This window comes from Monodon monoceros, unplaced genomic scaffold (assembly GCF_005190385.1).
Source record: "Monodon monoceros isolate NGI ecotype Baffin Bay Population unplaced genomic scaffold, NGI_Narwhal_1 Super_Scaffold_22, whole genome shotgun sequence".
NCBI lineage: Eukaryota > Metazoa > Chordata > Mammalia > Artiodactyla > Monodontidae > Monodon > Monodon monoceros.
The window spans coordinates 11,216,232-11,234,987 of NW_021703779.1; the positions used below are offsets into that span (position 1 = coordinate 11,216,232).

General features: G+C 41.1%; 1 protein-coding gene across 1 annotated transcript in view; it reads left to right on the forward strand.

Moving 5' to 3' along the window:
* The first annotated feature begins 2,930 nt into the window (after nt 1-2,930).
* EGFL6 (EGF like domain multiple 6) overlaps nt 2,931-18,756 on the forward strand; it is a 28,555-nt gene continuing 12,729 nt past the window's right edge. Inside the window, 6 exon segments of the mRNA XM_029241232.1 lie at nt 2,931-2,958; nt 3,220-3,339; nt 4,902-5,036; nt 6,822-6,947; nt 16,671-16,994; nt 18,367-18,447. Of these exon segments, the coding sequence (XP_029097065.1) occupies nt 2,931-2,958; nt 3,220-3,339; nt 4,902-5,036; nt 6,822-6,947; nt 16,671-16,994; nt 18,367-18,447 (814 nt within the window).

Genomic DNA, 18,756 nt, shown 5'->3' on the forward strand with positions numbered 1-18,756 from the left:
GGTTGTGCCTTTCTAAGAATTTGTCCATTTCTTCCAGGTTGTCCATTTTATTGGCATAGAGTTGCTTGTAGTAATCTCTCATGCTCTTTTGTATTTGTGCAGTGTCAGTTGTTACTTCTCCTTTTTCATTTCTAATTCTATTGATTTGAGTCTTCTCCCTTTTTGTCTTGATGAGTCTGGCTAATGGTTTATCTATTTTGTTTATCTTCTCAAAGAACCAGCTTTTAGTTTTATTGATCTTTGGTATTGTTTCCTTCATTTCTTTTTAATTTATTTCTGATCAGATCTTTATTTTTCCTTCTGCTAACTTTGGGGTTTTTTGTTCTTGTTTCTCTAATTGCTTTAGGTGCACAAGGACCTAGAAGAATGAAAGATGAGACAAACAATGATGAACAACACAATAAATGAAATGAAAAATACTCTAGATGGGATCAATATCAGAAAAGCTGAAGCAGAAGAATGGATAAGTGACCTGGAAGATAAAATAGTGGAAAAAACTACTGCAGAGCAGAATAAAGAAAAAAGAGTGAAAAGAACTGAGGACAGTCTCAGAGACTTCTGGGACAACATTAAATGCACCAACATTCAAATTATAGGGATTCCAGAAGAGGAAGAGAAAAAGAAAGGGACTGAGAAAATATTTGAAGAGATTATAGTTGAAAACTTCCCTAATATGGGAAAGGAAATAGTTAACCAAGTCTTGGAATCACATAGAGTCCCATACAGGATAAATCCAAGGAGAAATACGCCAAGACACATATTAATCAAACTGTCAAAAATTAAATACAAAGAAAACATATTAAAAGCAGCAAGGGAAAAATAACACACAAGGGAATCCACATATGGTTAACAGCTGATCTTTCAGCAGAATCTCTGCAAGCCAGAAGGGACTGGCAGGACATATTTATTGTGATGAAGGAGAAAAACCTGCAACAAAGATTACTTTACCCAGCAAGGATCTCATTCAGATTTGATGGAGGAATTAAAACCTTTACAGACAAGCAAAAGCTGAGAGAGTTCAGCACCACCAAACCAGCTTTACAACAACTGCTAATGGAACTTCTCTAGGCAAGGAACATATTGTTTTAGGAAGGTAATAAATTTCAGTTCCATCTTGGGACCTCCATTCCTCCCACCAACTATCTCTCTCAGGCCCCTTCACCCGCATTCAAAGATTAGTGACTCTTCTTGGAAATCCATTCCGATTCACATTCCTGAATAGAAAAGCCCTGCTCGGATAAAGAGAACCCATGTCCTGTGGGAGGGTGAGTGTCTATATCCATTCATTTATTGAGAAGGAAGGCTTTTCAGGTTTAATGTTGCAGCTGAAAAGCAAACCCATCCTCCCTGCCTCCCCAGTGCCCTCCTCCCTCCCCATTTCTCTTTCCTCTGCCCTGCAGCCCCCAGCAAACCTGGAGCCTGCACCTTCTGCCAGCTTCCCATGGTTGCAGAGTCCCTTGGACTCCCCAGCCTATCCTGGGCTCTCTCTCATTTGTAAAATCTGGGCTTGTACACAGCTCACTGCCCCCTTACCAGTGCATCCTTCTGCTGCCCCCTCCTGCCTGGCAAAGTGCCCCAACACCACTGGTCACCTAGATTCTCCATTAGCAAGCATGCTTAACAGAAAAAGCAGTCATTCAAAGAGTCTTAAAAAAAAATCCTTACTATAAATTAAACAGAAACCCCAAGAAACAAATGTGTAGCTTAATGAATTCTTATGAAGCCAGCACCTGTTAGCCACTACCAAACAGAACTTGGCCAGAACCTCCCCTCCCCACTCTCCAGCCCCGTGGGATGACTGTCCAGGCATTTCTAGTCATCACAACATTTTCAAAAGATCTATGCTAATGGATGTTTCTGAAACATTCCAAGAAAGCCCAGTTAGTGCCAGAAAAGATACCTTTCTCTAAATGGAAAGTTAGAATGATGTAAATTTGGAAGATTAATTTTGAAAGAAGACAACTAAAGAGAAAAAGAATAAAGTAGAAATATAACCATCGGTTGGTGTTTGTTACATTACCGTGGCCTAGTATCTGTCCCTGTACTCTGTCTATTTCTGTGTATGTGAGGGTTGCCTGTGCCTCCCTGTTTATAGCTCACACTGTCCAGGTGACCCTAAATCTCTCTCCTGGATGCTGGTTTTATTTTACCTGGCTCTTTGTAGTCTCTTTGGTGCAGCAGGGTGATTGGCATGTTATAGATGCAGGTGGATGAAGACAGGATATTTACTGTCCTCCCCTGTTATAGGCATTTTTGATCCATACATACTGGAACCCTGCTAAGGCTATGAATTTTTGTGAGATATGTTCTATTTAGCAAACAGTGACAGAAAAATCCAACTAAATTATCTTTGAAAAGCTGGAGCAAGCAGTTCCAGAACAGGTCAGCAAGGACCATACTCAGAGTATTGATTTCATTCTCATGCCTGTAGCCTCATGGTCACAATACATCTGCCCCAGATCCAGATATCACACACATCAAAGGTAGGCAGGACAAAGTGGAAAGGAGTGATGCCAAGGAACAAATGCCTCTTTTATGCCTGTGCCTTTTATCATGCAGCAGCATCTTTTCCAGAAGCTCCAGCAGACTTATCTTAATATCTCTTTGGCTAAAACTGAGTCATATGGCCACTCCTTATTGCTGCAAGGGAAGCTGGGAAAAAGACGAGTAACTGGTTTTCCAGCCTCAGTGATGGGAATTGCTTTCAGGTAGCTGATCAGTCTTATCTGCTACATGTTTTAATATAGGCACCTAAAAGACAAGGTTTTGTGACTCAAGTGACACTCACTGAGGCTAGATATGAATGGAGAGATGGCTAGAATTTGCATTCTTTTCCTCTATTTATTCAGATGAATCATCTACATCAGAGGTTGCATTTCAGCCAATAATAGAGACCAGCCAGGTGACATAAAGGAGTGATTAGAGCTTGAATGGGAAGAGAGAGTGGTGCCGTCTTTGGTAACTGAGTGGTGCATGCTCAGCCTAAAGACAGTCAAATGCAATGAATTGGCCAACAAAATAGACCATGGGGCCACCAAGACACCACCCCTGCCCAGATTCCATTTGGCTCTCCATTTGGGACTCAGACGATGAAGCTTATCCTCTAATACCATTCCATGTATTACACTTCATGTCCCAGAGATTAGAGATCATTTCTTGGTCTGTAAGTACTTTTTATCATCTCGTGGGGGAAAGGCTAATCTGTGCCTCCTTTTGCAGACTCTAGGACGTGTGCCATGACAAACTGCCAGTATGGCTGTAGAGACACAGAAGAGGGGCAGCACTGTCTGTGTCCATCCTCAGGATTCTGCCTGGCCATAAATGGAAGAGCTTGTATAGGCAGAGCAACCTGAATCACCTCCTCCCCTGACTTCTCCCTTTACTGAATTCCTCCTTTTTCATTCATCACAACCTACTTGTTGACTAGACATTGAAAGCTTCTAAAACAAAAGGTTTATGTCCATTTCTAAGACAATGTTTATAACCACATATGCTCTAGACACACTTTGTGACGCTAGAAAGAACACTTCTCTATAATTTTTGGATTGCCCAATGCCATAGTGAAAAAAGATAAAAGTAATTTTAATTTTGGCTGTTTACCCTGCACTTTTTACTTCAACTATCAACTTGTATATACTCGTAGTGCTGTATTTAACTAAATCGCACTAAAGATACATAATACTTAGACCAAGTGAGCACATAGCATTAATATAGGATGTCAAACCAAATAGAATGTTGAAAGAGTTCTTAACCTCTTTTGATTTAAATAAGCAAATAGCAGTATGATTTAATATTCTAACTTCTGTACCACAATAGAAATATTTTTAGTCGAGGTGGTTGGTGTTTATTTACCCTAAATGTACATAACTTGATAAACCTCACTTAGAAAGCTCAGCCAAATAGATCCTAAATCAGTTAAACACTTTTAAAAAAATCTGTGTAAATTAAAAATTTGGTTCTGTTCTTTGAGAGTAGTCCAAGATTTAATTCGATTCACAGGATTTAGTACTCTAGTAAAATCAGATTTATATGGCAAGGCTAATTCTTGACCAAACTGAATCCAAATTGTCGCCCACCTCTTTGACTTGTTGGGTACCATTTTTTTAGAGGAGAAACATGATGTGTACAAAAGTGATCCCTCAAAAATAATTCTGGTCAATCCAACATTTATTAATTATTTTAAGAATGCAAAAGGAACAATAAGCCAGCACCAAGCTGCATGTTTAACCACAGTTCCAAATCTATTTCATTTGACATCTGAAAGTTAAGGCAAAGTCTGAGTCTTAATGGTTTGGTCAGCATAGCAGTCAGCCCCTCTGTGACGTGACTTTCCACGGTAGAAAAGGAAGGAAGCCTCTTGTCTGCTGAAGTTGCATCATCACATCATTCCACTTGACCCACAATTTATGTATAGGTGCATTCTTAGGAAACCACGTTTCTGTGACTTGGGACAATATGGCAGGATTTGGAGAAGTTTGCTAATGAAATAATTCTTTTGTAAAATGCAAAATTTAAATGTTTGTGTATTGGGTTTGCCATACAATATCCATAGCTGGAAAAATAATAATTCCTTCATAAAAATGTAAGTCGTAAGTGCCAGCCATACGCTCCCTGCCCCAGAAAAGGCAGGCCCTAAAGAGAGAGAAAATGTGAATACAAGTAATGCCATTACAGTGAGATAATGACTCTAAAACAAGTTGTACGAAGTGATAGAAAGGCAGTGAGTGTGTCTCAGGGATCTACAACACTTCCTGGATGTTGGTACCCTAATAATCAGAGTTTTCCAATGAAGAAGCTGCATGTGCCCATGTGTGCTGTGTGCTGTGGGTGAGTGCATGAGAGTATTTTGGAGGGACAGTGCTTTCTTGCTATCCCTGACATCTCCTGGTTCTCCATCCTAGATACTGATGAATGTGCCTCGGATAAAGCCGTCTGCCCCCACGATCGAAGATGTGCAAACACATTTGGAAGCTACTATTGCAAATGTCATGTTGGTTTTGAACTAAAATATCTCAGTGGTCGACATGACTGTGTAGGTAAGAATTGGTGGCACCTATTATTTTTTCCTCTCCGCATCAAACCTGTAGGCTTTCTCTACAGATATTTTGACATCAGTTCAGTCTATTAGTTGAACCATCTACTGTACTGACCAGCTTAACAACACAGAAAAGGTTATATTTTTTTAAGTTTTTGGCATTTAAGGAATTCTGATGACATGAATTATATGAATTTAGGTCCATCAAGATTTAAAGTAAGGAACTTTAGTCTCTGTAGCTCTATTATGGAGGTAAATAGCTTGAGATGATTTTTGTGGGTTTTTTTTAAAAAATTGGTTGGTTTTGTTTTGTTTATATTTTTGGTTCTGTCTCTAGGTATAGCTAAAAATGGGAACCATGAAGCATATTTATATTTGATAAAAGGAAAAATAAGGCCTGCTTAACCTTGATCTCAGTGGCCTGTTCATAAGTTTGCTTCAGGAGTGACTAGAAAAACGTATAACGGAGATGAAGGCATGTGCAGTTTCCTCTCTCCTCCTTCAGCCCTTCCATCGTTCAAGCTCCACAGGGTCACCAAGATCATGCTGATTAGATTCAGGTATCACTCAGCTATCCGCCTGATCTGGGTGAAATAGAAGATCCTGTCCCTTAGGGAAGGAATTCCAAGTCTCAATGAGCAAGGCATTTGGGGAGCCCTTGGACACCTTCCTATTGCCCTTGATAGAACGTGGATGGGGCTTGTCCTGCAGTGAAGGGACAACCAGGCTTCCTGTAGATTCCTGTTTACATAATATGCACGTAACAAACGTGTGCATAACATGGAATGCTAACATTGGGGGGAAAAGTAGTATTTCTTTCCATTCTACACTCAGAGCTGCCCAGGATGTGTCCTGTGTAATCTCATGTTGGGGCAACACTCGGTTCCTGGGTTTTGAACTGTCTTATGAAGCCTCCATTGCTCTTCCCTCAAGCTCAGAAGCCATCCTGGACCGGCTCATAAAATCACCATTTCTTGTGGGCTAGGGTCCTATGCGCTGCTACAGACCCCTCCAGCTCTGTAGTGCAGCCGGGCTATGTCACAAACTAGGAGGCTCTTTCCTGATACCTAAAGGGAGGTGCCATTGGACAGGGTGGGAGTCCACATGGAGAGCTGTCCAGGGAAATAAATCTTTGTGATTTGAAAAGTGATTAAAGTTAGCACCTGAGCCCCCTTGTGCCTAAGTTAAAAACAATAGCCTATTTTGTGTGCATATGTTAAGTATAGAAAGAAAGTCGAGAGAGAAGAGGGCCAAGGAAATTCTCGCTTGGGTGGAATTCAGCAAACTTTCCTAGTCTAAACCTAGCAGACAAGCTCAGACCAGCCTGACCCCCTGCTCCTAGCGGCCTTTGAACAAAATGTTCAGATTTTTCAGATGATGTCAGTGGTTGCTAGCCCATCTTGTTCTTTGCTGTTTAGGAGTTCCAAGCCCTTCCATGTATAGAATTTAGTTTCTGATATTGTTATTTAGTTCTAAGTTAGGCTGGTGAAAAAGTTAAGAAATCACACCCGAATATCTTAAAGATTTCAGTAGTGCTGATAAGCAGGAAATGAGGTTGTGGTGGGGAAGGCGAGCTGCAGACACATTCCCTACCTACTGGGCGTCAGGCAAAGCCAGGGCTCTGGGCCAAGGCCCTGGGAGTCTTCAACACCTCTCGGTTCCCAGGCCACACAGGGTTCACTGGCAATGTGGAGTGGTTGACCCTGGAGTTACTCGAGTTCAAGGGATAGTCTTTCAGCAAGTGCTGTTACCACAAGATTATTCATGGGGCCATTCACATTTTTAGATATAAATGAATGTGCTGCAAATACCCATATGTACAGCCTCCATGCCAATTGCCTCAATACCCAAGGATCCTTCAAGTGTAAGTTTAAGCAGGGATATAAAGGCAGTGGACTTAAGTGTTCTGTAAGTACACTTGATCATGGTGTCTTCGCTATTCCCCATAAAGAATTTTCTGCATGTCTCTCTCCTGTTCCTCCCGCTCTGTGTGTGTGTGTGTGTGTGTGTGTGTGTGTGTGTGTGTGTTTGGGAGTTGTGAAATGCATGCACACAGTGTTTGGAAGCTTAACTCTTCCTCAGGCTTGTCTCCTTGGCTTTTCAGACCACATCTCCAATTTTCATGGAAGTCACAGGCACTGTGCTTAAAGTACAGCAAACGTTCTAGAGGTTCTTCTGGTCACAACGTATTTTCAAATACCAAAAATAAGATTTGAGGACAAATGACACTGAGCAAATGTATCTCTTGGGATAGGCTAGGTTATGGCTCAGTAACGAGCAATCCCGAGTTGCCAGTGGCCCAGAGCCACATAAGGTTTTTAACCATGTGAATCATGACTTTTTCCAGAATGCACAACCGAAACCAAGTATGGAGCTGATGTCACTTTATCATGCTCCTCAAGCCTGTATTCACTTTTTTGTTGGCTAGCAGAGTCCCGTGGTTCTTGCTGCTGAATTCCTCAATGCTAGGTGGTAAACACTGAAATTGATACACTGACTATATAACAAGAAGATGTCACTGCTGTCAACAGCTACAACAACAATCACAGTTTCTTTGTCACTCATGCTATATCTGGAGAGAGTTGTCAGGGTGTTTCTCCTCCATGTTGTCACTTAGGAACCCAGGCTGACAGAGGTCCCACCATCTTATGGTACCACGGTATCAATCTCAGGCCGTAGGGTTTGTCACAGCACGGAAAGAAGCGTGGACAGTCACCCACCAGCTCTTAATTAATTCAGCTTGGAATCAGGGGCAAAAATATATATAATCCTGCTGTGCATCCCGAAAGAGAAGAAAACTAGAGATCATGGTGAGACCCCAGAATGTCTACCAAGACAAGCCAGCAACGATTACAGCACCGTCCCTCCCCTGGCCAACCGTGTCCCACTGTGTTTAGTCATCCAGGTTTATCCTCTGATCATGTGCCTTTTAGCACTGGCTCATCACGTGCCTAGATTTGTTAACTGCCCTGACCCTACTCTCTCACAGGCCCCTTAACAGCTTTCCCACATGTTCCAAAAAATACGGTCGCAAGTGGTCCCTTGACCTGTATCCCATCCCGTGCCCCAATCTGGCTGATGCTCCCAGTGACACAACAGAGCAGCCACTCAGTGATGGGAAAAATGAATGGTCCACACCATGACGGACACTGAGCCCCACACCCATAAAATGTTCACCATACCCCAGCGGCGCTGGACGAGATGATGTACAGAAGAATATAAGCAAAGAAAATGAGTCTGAAAATCACATTCTTTGAAGAACTGGCAAAAGAACCGGACAGCATTTAACCTGGAAGGGGAAAAAAAATGTTGAAAAGCAGACATTGTGCCTATAAATATCTTGATGAATGTAAAATAAAATTGCCTTCCCAAAGCTGACAAAGGCCAGTGGGTGGGGTTGCATTCTCTCTTACAGATTTTCCCACTGGGTATCTCAGAGTGGAACAGGGGACCCCGTGGAGTGGGGACCGGGGCCTCTGGGAGGGACTCCCACCCTGGGCTGGAGTTGGGATTCAGTGGCTACTCAGTCTTGACTCTATGGTTTCTGTCCCTCTGTAGATGTGCCCATGGTGTCCTTCTGAAACTTTATTCAAAGAGAGAGAGACTGTCTGCCTCTGCAGGACTGTGCATTGGCAGGATGGGGGGGAAAGATGCCATATTTTGAGAGGCCCTCAGAGAAGAGATGGAATAAGTCAGCTTTCCACATAGGATCAGTGGTCAAGGGCTCCTTCACGCCACCAAATTTGCACATGTCTGTTCCGGCCTCACTTGTCTCAAGCCGTGTGATGGTCAGGGGCGAGGAAGGCCTGAACTTGAATCTGAGCTGTGCCCCATGCTGGCTGTGACCTTTCGCAAGTTGCTCCACCCCTCTAAACTCATTTTCCTCCTATCCACCTCCTGGTGGTCCTGTGGTGGGTGCTTATAAGGGTCCAGGCCACAGTCCCTTGGAGACCCCTAATTTCAATGATGCAGGTGGACAGTTCTGTGCATGCCCCGAGCCCTGGTGCCATGGACTCTCTCTGCATCGTGGCCTTGTGGCTTCCTCTAGAGGGTGCCCATCCCCCGGTAGGTACACCCCTGAGTTCATACCCCTGGGGACAGTCCTCAAGCAGTGAAAACCAGGGGTCTGTGCGTAAATCCCCCAGCTTCCCCTGTACAGTGGAACAGTTCTGAGGTGGGTTCTATGCTGGTTTCCAAATGTCCCCTGCAGGACTGAGCCAAAGTCACCCACAGTGATTACCTGCCCATTGAGGTACCTTTTCGACTTTTCTCCCTTCCCATCTCACTGTGCCGTTTCCCTCACTTCTACCTCCTGGAGCCATCTCCTAAGTAAACCACCTGCACCCAAATCCTCCTCTCGGGTTCTGCTTTGGGGGAGCCCACATTCCTCCTGGTAGCTCTCTCATAGGTTCGTTGCGAGATTTGAATGAGGTAATTAATATCAGTGGAGAGAGCTGGGCACATAGTAGATGCTTAATAAAGTTAGCTCAGGCTGTGATTGTTATTAGCACAATTTCAATCATATTCGTTAAGGTCTAGCTGCTCTTGACTCTGAAATCCTGTAAAAGTGAATGCAAAAAAAAAAAAAATGCCGTGCAGAGAAAAAAAAAATGCCTTGGGAAAACACTTTTGTCAGTAAGTGGGCAACTCATCTCCACGTACCCACCCCTGCCCGCAAGCTAAAGAATCAAAGGGATTAGGTAGAACTGGCCAGAGTAAATCCGGTGTCCTCTTCCTTCTCAATCATTTGCTCCCTCTTGAAACCACAGTGTGTTATCAACATCGAAATGAAGACACTGTATTTAAGCATGCAAGTGGGTAGCTGTTTGCAACCCACATTTTCAATGTTGTAGCCCAATGTTTAGAAATCATAAATCCTACATCAACCCAAACATTTCTGTTTTAAAAAAAATTTATTGGAGTATTGGCAATTTACAATGTTGTATTAGTTTCAGGTGTACAGCAAAGTGATTTAGTTATACATATATTCATTCTTTTTCAGATTCTTTTCTCACATAGGTTATCACAGAACATTGAGTAGAGTTCCCTGTGCTATACAGTAAGTCCTTGTTGATTATCTATTTTATATATAGTAGTGTGTGTGTGTTAATCCCAAACTCCTAATTTATCCTCCCCCACCTTTCCCCTTTAGTAACCATAAGTTTGTTTTTGAAGTCTGTAAGTCTGTTTCTGTTTTGTATATAAGTTCATTTGTATCATTTTTTTAGATTCCACATATAAATGATATCGTATGATATTTGTCTTTCTCTGACTTCTTTACTTAGTATGATAATCTCTAGGTCCATCCATGTTGCTGCAAAGGCATTATTTTTTCATTTTTATGACTGAGTAATATTCCACTGTATATATGTATCACATCTTCTTTTTCCATTCATCTGTCGATGGACATTTAGGTTGCTTCCATGTCTTGGCTATTGTAAATAGTGCTGCAGTGATCATTGGGGTGTGTGTATCTTTTTGAATTATGGTTTTCTCTAGATATATGCCCAGGAGTGGGATTGCTGGATTGTATGGTAGCTCTATTTTTAGTTTTTTAAGGAACCTCCATACTGTTCTCCATGGTGGCTGTACCAATTTACATTCCCACCAACAGAGTAAGAGAGTTTCCTTTTGTCCACACCCTCTCCAGCATTTATTGTTTGTAGATGTTTTGATGATGGCCATCAAGACTGGTGTGAGGTGAACCTCGTTGTAGTTTTGATTTGCATTTCTCTGATAATTAGTGATGTCAAGTATCTTTTCACGTGCGTTTTGGCCATCTGTATGTCTTTGGAGAAACGTCTGTTTAGGTCTTCTGCCCATTTTTTGATTGGGTTGTTTATTTTTTTGACATAGAACTGCATGAGCTGTTTGTATATTTTGGTCAGCCCAAACATTTCTTATGTCAAGAAAACTTACATTTTTCTTTGACCATCCAACTCTAAGCTTAGTGGAGAGGGGTGGGTAAAACAAATTTTTATTGATTCTTGGAAACCTCAAATGCATCACAATGTTCTGTTTGATATCTGAAAATCATTCATTTTGTTACTATCCATTCTGCAGCAGAATCATTTCTTTAGTCTTCCACCAGAATATTTATTTACAAGAGAAAATTATCTTTGGGTCATTCACTGTATTACTTGCCCAGTCTTTTCCATCCTGGTTTGATTGATTCTCTGTAAAATAAACAGCCATGTCTCTTTTGAAAATTGATCTTACAGTCTTAACACACATTGCTTAAAGGATGGCCAAAAAATCCTCCCTTATGTGCAAAGAAAAGTCATACAAAAATGAGAGAATTGCATCCAATTAGTATCCAGCATTATAAAATGCTATGTTGTAAAATACATTTGTATCCATGTGAATTGCTATTATATAATAACATAGCAACTTTTATTATGAGTTCACTGTTTTGGGGAAAGTTTAGGCCCTATGTGGCAGTACAGAAGAAGAGTTAGTCAATTATCCTTATGTACCATCTGTACCCAAAGGACAAAGCAACCTAAATGTCGATGTATGTATTTTCTTTTACTGTTGTAACATATGTTAGTATTAATAATACACTGTTCGATAATTTGGTCTTAATTTGACAGCAGCTATGTGTCATTCTAAGGAAATCAAAATTTTACCACTACCCGACTTGGGTAGTACCAGTCAATTTAGGAAAGGACCTAAAGTCATTTAGTTACCAGGAGCGTGGCTTCTGGAATCAAATTGCCTTGGCTTGATTCCTTGCTCCCTAGCCTACTGCCTGTGGACTGAAACTATTTAACCTTTCACTGTCTCAGTTTCCACATCTACAAAATATACATAATAGTATCTGGCCCATAATATTGTTTTGACGGTTACATAAAATCATCCATACATAATCAATAAACATTCATATATAGGGCTTAGCTCCAGCCCAGAATGTATTAAATATTCGATAACCATGCACTAGTAGTAGGAGTAATAGTGGTAATGGCTTCTTTGCCAAAATTCAACAATTGTTCCCATTGGAAAGCAGGCTTCTTTAGTCATTAGAAATATGCTTTAGTCATTATTAATTCAGTTTATACAGAGCATATTCAAGAGCATAGGTGTCGCTGCAACCAGGTCATTGAATATTTTTTCTTTCAGTAATGACATAAACAGAAGTTTGGAGGTATGGCCTGGAAATTTTTTTTTTATCTCAATAGAAGATTTTCAGCATTCTGGTGATGAAATCTAAAAATAATAGCAAACACAGGCCAAATGTATATCAGGTACTAATCTTAGTAACTGACATGTGTTCACTCATTTCAGCCTCACAAATACCCTCTTCTTATCCCAGCTTTATAAATGGGGAGACTGAGGCAAAGAGAAGTTAAATATGGGCTTGAGGACATAGGACTAGAAGGTGTGGGGACTTGGGAGTCATACCCAGGAAACTGAGCTCCAGGTCTGTGTTCCTGAAGGCAGGATAGATGTGTCCGTGACCCATGGCTACTCCTCTGGGGTGGGCACATTTAGGGGGCCCCTCCCCAGCAAACTCTCCTGGGTCAGCTTCTCTGCTATCCTAGCCCCTTCCCGATGCCTGCATCTCATGGTACAGTACGTTCCTCAGTCATGATTAAACCTCTCTGCCCAAGACCAGATGGGCAGTCATGATTAAGCCTCTCTGCCCAAAGCTCAGATGAGAGGAGAGTTTCTCCTGACAGGTGATAGGAGATCATCTGGTGAACCTGGCACAGATAAATGAATGTTAAAGTCATGTTCCTCCTGGGAAAGATGTTCTCACATCATAGTGGTCTTCTCTAAGCAAACCGAGGATTTTCAGGTAAGTAGAGTTGTTGACAAAGTGGACATTTAGAGAAATCTCAGATCGCTCTGAAAGAGAAATTGTCAACCTCATTTACAGAAGACTGGCCTGTGAATCTGAAAACTCTGGAATTCCCTGTTTTTATGTCTAAGATCCCCAAATGTGCCAGTCCCTCCTACGGCAACTTCCTCCCATATTTGTATATTCTCAAAAAGATGTTGCGCTAATCAAGAAATTTTCAAGAGAAACAGTCATCAGCTGTGTCTTATTTGAAATAACAACACCTAGATACAGCCAGATGTATCCATTCATAGTCATGCATATGCATAGTTTGCTTTATCCTTGCCCCAGCTCTTTACATACTGAAGGAGTGAAATTGTTGGCACCACAAATGTTGTGATGGTTTTATTTATTTATTTTTTTCAATAGGAAAAATCAAAACTTCAAAGCAGAAAACAAAGGCAGATTTTTAGGTTAAGTTTGCCTGGTGTGGACTGAAACCCTCTCCTCATTATTTATTTATTTATTTATTTTTCCTCATTATTTATTAAAGGTCTTCAGTGTTAAGTTACTGACTGCATAAAGGAAATTTCCAGGGAATAGGTATTTCCTGTTAATTTTTAATGCTGGGTCCTGGGAAAAGAATCAGAGACCCTTAGACAGAATTGCACAGTGGGGCCTTCAGAGGAAGGTGTATATATGCACATTACAATCAGAGCTTATGCAACTTCTGGCAAATCAGCTGAAACAGGCCATCTGAAGTTCACGAAAATGAATAATGATGGATTATTTGTATTAGTAGTCATTGGTTTTGAACCTGTAACTACAGGCTGTCACACTGATAAATAACTAGGACATTTCATTGAAAAGGGAAATGTACCTCTTGTCATCACAACCTTAGATTGATTTCAAAGTAAGAGCAATGTATTAATTAGGAATATATATATTGTCAAAGCATTTTTCTTTTTCCTTTTGATTACTCAAAATATTGTGGACCTCTTCTTATTTATTTTTCTACCATTTTGGTACAGAGCTAATCAGCCAAATGTTGGAGAAGGAACTGAGAAGAAGAGATTAAAATAGTGCCAAGAAAAATATTCTAACAAACTCTCAATCCAAGGTCTTTTTGTAATATTCTTTTTGGACACTGACATTGGTGCCTACTCCCTTATTTCATTTCCCTCTGAACTCTATCCAGGTTGTAGAATTGAGTGAATTGGTTCAGTGGTATTAGACCCTTTTTGGTTAGTCTTAGACTAGCACATCCCTAGATGTTTTATAAAAGGACAATATATTTGATTTTAAAGGTCGGGGTTTTTAATCTTTTTAAATAACTTTAAAAAAATTTTTTGGCCACACCAGGTGGCTTGCAAAATCTTAGTTCCCCAACCAAGGATTGAACCTGGGCCTTCGAGAGTGAAAGCGTGGAGTCCTAACCACTGGACCTCCAGGGAATTCCTTTAAATTACTTTTTCACATCAGTTTGGATATTCTTTTTTTATTATTGAAGTATAGTTGATATACAATGTTGTATTAGTTTCAGGTATATACAACAAAGTGATGCATATATATATATATTTATACATATATATTCTTTTTCAGATTCCTTTCTATTATAGGTTATTACAAAATTATTGAATATAGTTCCTTGTGCTGTACAGTGGGTCCTTATTTTTTATCTACTTTATATATAGTAGTATGTAGTTGAATACTCTTTATTATCACTAGTAGATCCCCAGAAAGGGGGCATGCATCTTTAGACTCTAGATCTCGAGGAATTTGAGGCAGTTAGAGAAAAGTAAACCTTAACCCTAAAGTAGGAAGAAACATGTCATGGAAATAGGACTGGAAAAAGACTCATTCATCTGCTTTACCCTCAAAGCTAGCTCTGCCCCGTGGTTTTTTTCTGCAGTCCCCTGGGTAGCTGAGTTACATTGAACAAGTCATTTAACGTTGCCCAGTTGCCTCATCTACAAAACAAAGATGCTGGGCTAAAAGACCTTTGTTTTCTACCTCTCAAGTTCTACACTAACATTTTCCCCCAGTGGTCATTGATCCACTGGGGAGTATGAGGAATCACCCTAGAGGTACATTTTTTAAGGTAGAACTATTTATATATACAAACATGACAGTATCTCCAGACATTCACGAATAAAAAAGCAGTTGTCAAATAGTACAGAGAGTATGAGTCCATTTATGTGAACCAGAATGAATAGTGTGGACAAAGCCTGAAGGATGCTTTCTACCCTGATAACAGTGCTTAGCTCTGGGGAGAGCTCTAGAATTGGGGATGATGGTCAAAGGAGAGTTTGTTTTTATCCATATTGTTTGTATTTTTTTAAATTGAAGTATAGTTGATTTACAATGTTGTGTTTGTTTCAGGTGTAGAGCAAAGTGATTCAGTTATACATAAACACACACACACACACACATATACTTTTTCAGATTCTTTTCCATTATAGGTTATTACAAGATTTTTTAAAAATAAATTTATTTATTTATTTTTGGCTGCATTGGGTCTTTGTTGCTGTGCACGGGTTTTTTCTAGTTGCCGCGCGTGAGGGCTACTCTTTGTTGTGGTGCATGGGCTTCTCACTGCAGTGGCTTCTCGTTGTGGAGCGTGGGCTTTAGGCACACAGGCTTCAGTAGTTGTGGCATGTGGGCTCAGTAGTTGTGGTTCATGGGCTCTACAGCACAGGCTCAGTAGTTGTGGTGAACGGGCTTAGTTGCTCTGAGGCATGTGGGATCTTCCTGGACCAGGGCTCAAACCTGTGTCCCCTGCATTGGCAGGCGGATTCTCAACCACTGTGCCACCAGGGAAGCCCCATTACAAGATATTGAATATAGTTCCCTGTGCTATACAGTAGGTCCTTGTTATTTATCTATTTTATATATAGTAGTGTATATCTGTTAATCCCAAACTCCTAATTTATTCCTCCCTTTCCCCTTTAGTTATCATAATTTTGTTTTCTATGTCTGTCAGTCTATTTAAAGGCACATTTTAAAAAAGAATTTAATTTAGTGATGAGAAATAGGAAATGAATGTAAAACAGTAAATATAGATGCCTCTTTACAAATAGTAAGTAAAATCATTTAGCTTTTCATAGTAGTTGATTGAGGTGAAGAAATTCAAAGGAGAGAGAGAACAGGGAAGAAAAATTATGTACGTATACATTGAATAAAAAATCCCCATTTTATAGGTCACAAATGGCCCATTATTGGCAATTTCTATGGTTCAACATAATGTTAGCCATAATCTTTGAATATCACAGTTAAACAAATTACAGGGCCACCTGGGCAACAGCAGCTTTGGCGAATACCACTGTGGAAACAGAAATATTAGAGGATCCTGGAAAATCCATCACGTTGGAATCTGTAGCCCAGCTTGGTAGGAGCAGGTATTTCATTATCATAGTCTCTGAAGCAAAACAAAAGTTTGTCCTCTAACAATTAAGGTAGTTAAGATCCTACCATGGGCTTCCCGGGTGGCACACTGCTTGAGAGTCCGCCTGCCGATGCAGGGGACACGGGAAGATCCCACATGCCGCGGAGCGGCTGGGCCCGTGAGCCATGGCCTCTGAGCCTGCTCGTCCTGAGCCTGTGATCCGCAACGGGAGAGGCCACAACAGTGAGAGGCCCGCGTACAGCAAAACAACAACAACAAAAAAACCCATAACACTGGAACTGCTTAAAACAGATGCAGACATATCCTAAAATATCAAATGGTTGAGCCTCATATGTATTGATTCTGGAAGCATTCATGTACTGCACTTTGACGCTTTTTAAATGCTCCATTCTTCGTGAGAGATCTAATTATTGGCCAATGTGGAACTTCTCTTTTACTGTTGGTTTTAGTTATCCCTGAAAATTCTGTGAAGGAATTCCTCAGAGCACCTGGTACCATCAAAGACAGAATCAAGAAGTTGCTTGCTCACAAAAATAACATGAAAAAGAAGGTAAAAATGAAAAACATCGCAGAACCTGGGGGGACTCCTGTCCCTAAGGTTGACTCGGAGCCCTTCAACTCTGAAGAGAGCATTTCCAGAGATGGGAACCCTCATGGAGAAAAAAAGAGGAATGAAGAGAGGAAGAAAGAGGGGCTGGAAGAAGAGAAAAGAGATGAGAAAGCACTGGCAAGCCATGTGCAGGAGGAGCAAAGACTTCTGGGAGATGTGTTTTGTGAGTATCACTTTTGTGAATTTATACATCTTACGAAAAGCTTATTGTAGTTTCTCCTGGCAAATTCCACGCCTTAAGGAAGATGGGGTCAGCTTTAAGTCCTAAGAAGCAGGGTTCTCTATAAGGTCTGGAAACTTAGTCTTATACAGATACGAAATCCAATTATCTGCTGTGGGACGCACGGAGGGTCAGGCCTCTCCCCTTGCCTGGGGAGTTTCCTATTTGATGCAGACCCGCTTTCCGCTCCAGGCCAAGGAAGCCCACTTGTCCTGCCAGCACGGTTGTCTGGACGCCCAGCTTTGCATGCAGCACACCCCCAGGCCCCAGAGAGCGCCCCCTGGTGGATCTCCGAAACTCTACCTTTTTCCTTCGTGAAGGCACTTTTTACAGGCGCGCTCATGAAAGGAGATTTTCAGAGTTGTGTGGTTATGATCTAAAAAGCCAAGACAGACAGTTGGAGGAAAATTCTATAGAGACGTTAAGCTTAAGTTTTCTGCATGAGCTGGAGACTGCCCTTGTCACTGGTGGCCGAGCAGAGCCCATCACCAGCCTTAGCCCCTCCAGGGTGGTTTCCATGTTAACCCACCCTGGATCCCTCACATTGAGAGTTTCCATTTCATTCTCACCAGGCGTCTGTTGCTCCCTCTATATTTTATGTTGTCTGTTCCTGCTCCATGGCTGTTAGATTTAAACAAATGAAAAGTAGCTGCAGCCCCACCTGTCCAAGAACTAGCATACCAATGACATTATCTCCATTAATAGAGTCAAAATCTCAAGAGAGTATGTTCCAAAACCTGGTGAGAAGGGATGTGTTATTTCGGTTACTTGGGTGATGCTTAGGTCAACTGGGGGCACCTGTGGAAAAAGATGTTCTACGTGAGGAAACTGGAACCAATATGAATGCTTTGGAAATGTTAGGGAAACACAGTTGTAACATATTCTGTCCATAGAACACAGTTGTCCCTTGGTATCCATGGGGGATTGGTTCCAGGAACCCTCACAGATACCAAAATTCATGGATGCTCAAGTTGCTTATATAAAATAGTGCAGCATTCACATACAAGGTACACACATCCTCCCATATACTTTAAGTAATCTCTAGATTACTTAAAGTACATAATACAATGTAAATGCTGTGTAAATAGTTGCCTGGCGCTCAAGGCAAATTCAAGTTTTGCTCTTTGGAACTTTCTGGATTTTCAAAAAAATTATTTTCAACCTGTGGTTGGTTGAACCTGTGTACATGGAGCCCATGGATATGGAGGGCCAGCTGTATATGATAAAACCCTCTTTGTTTGTTCATTCATATCTTCTTAGCACGTGAGGCTTTAGGGTTGTTTTTTTTTTTAACTGATCAAGTGTTCATTGTTAGTCCCTAAGGTGAACGAAGTGGGTGAAGTTGATCTGGTTCTGGTCCAAAGAAGAGCTACAACATCCCGACTGGAACACAGAAGTGAGTAATGCCTTCTTCCAACTATACACTCTTTCACGGTGTCCCATGGTCCTTTCATTTCTTCATAGGATAAGATGGTTGTGTATGGATCACTGCTTTATTCCTAAATACCCAAGGGAAAAATCATTACATCATGATACCCAGTGCCAGTGTGAAAATAGGAGGTCCTTATGTGATTAATACCAATGATTATGGTACTGTAAGGATGTTTTCTCTCTACATAAAACCTGGAGTAAAGAAGTGAGGCAGATCGTATGTATGGAGATGGCAGAAAATGACTCATTTGCTTCAACTCCAATCCATGGGGGC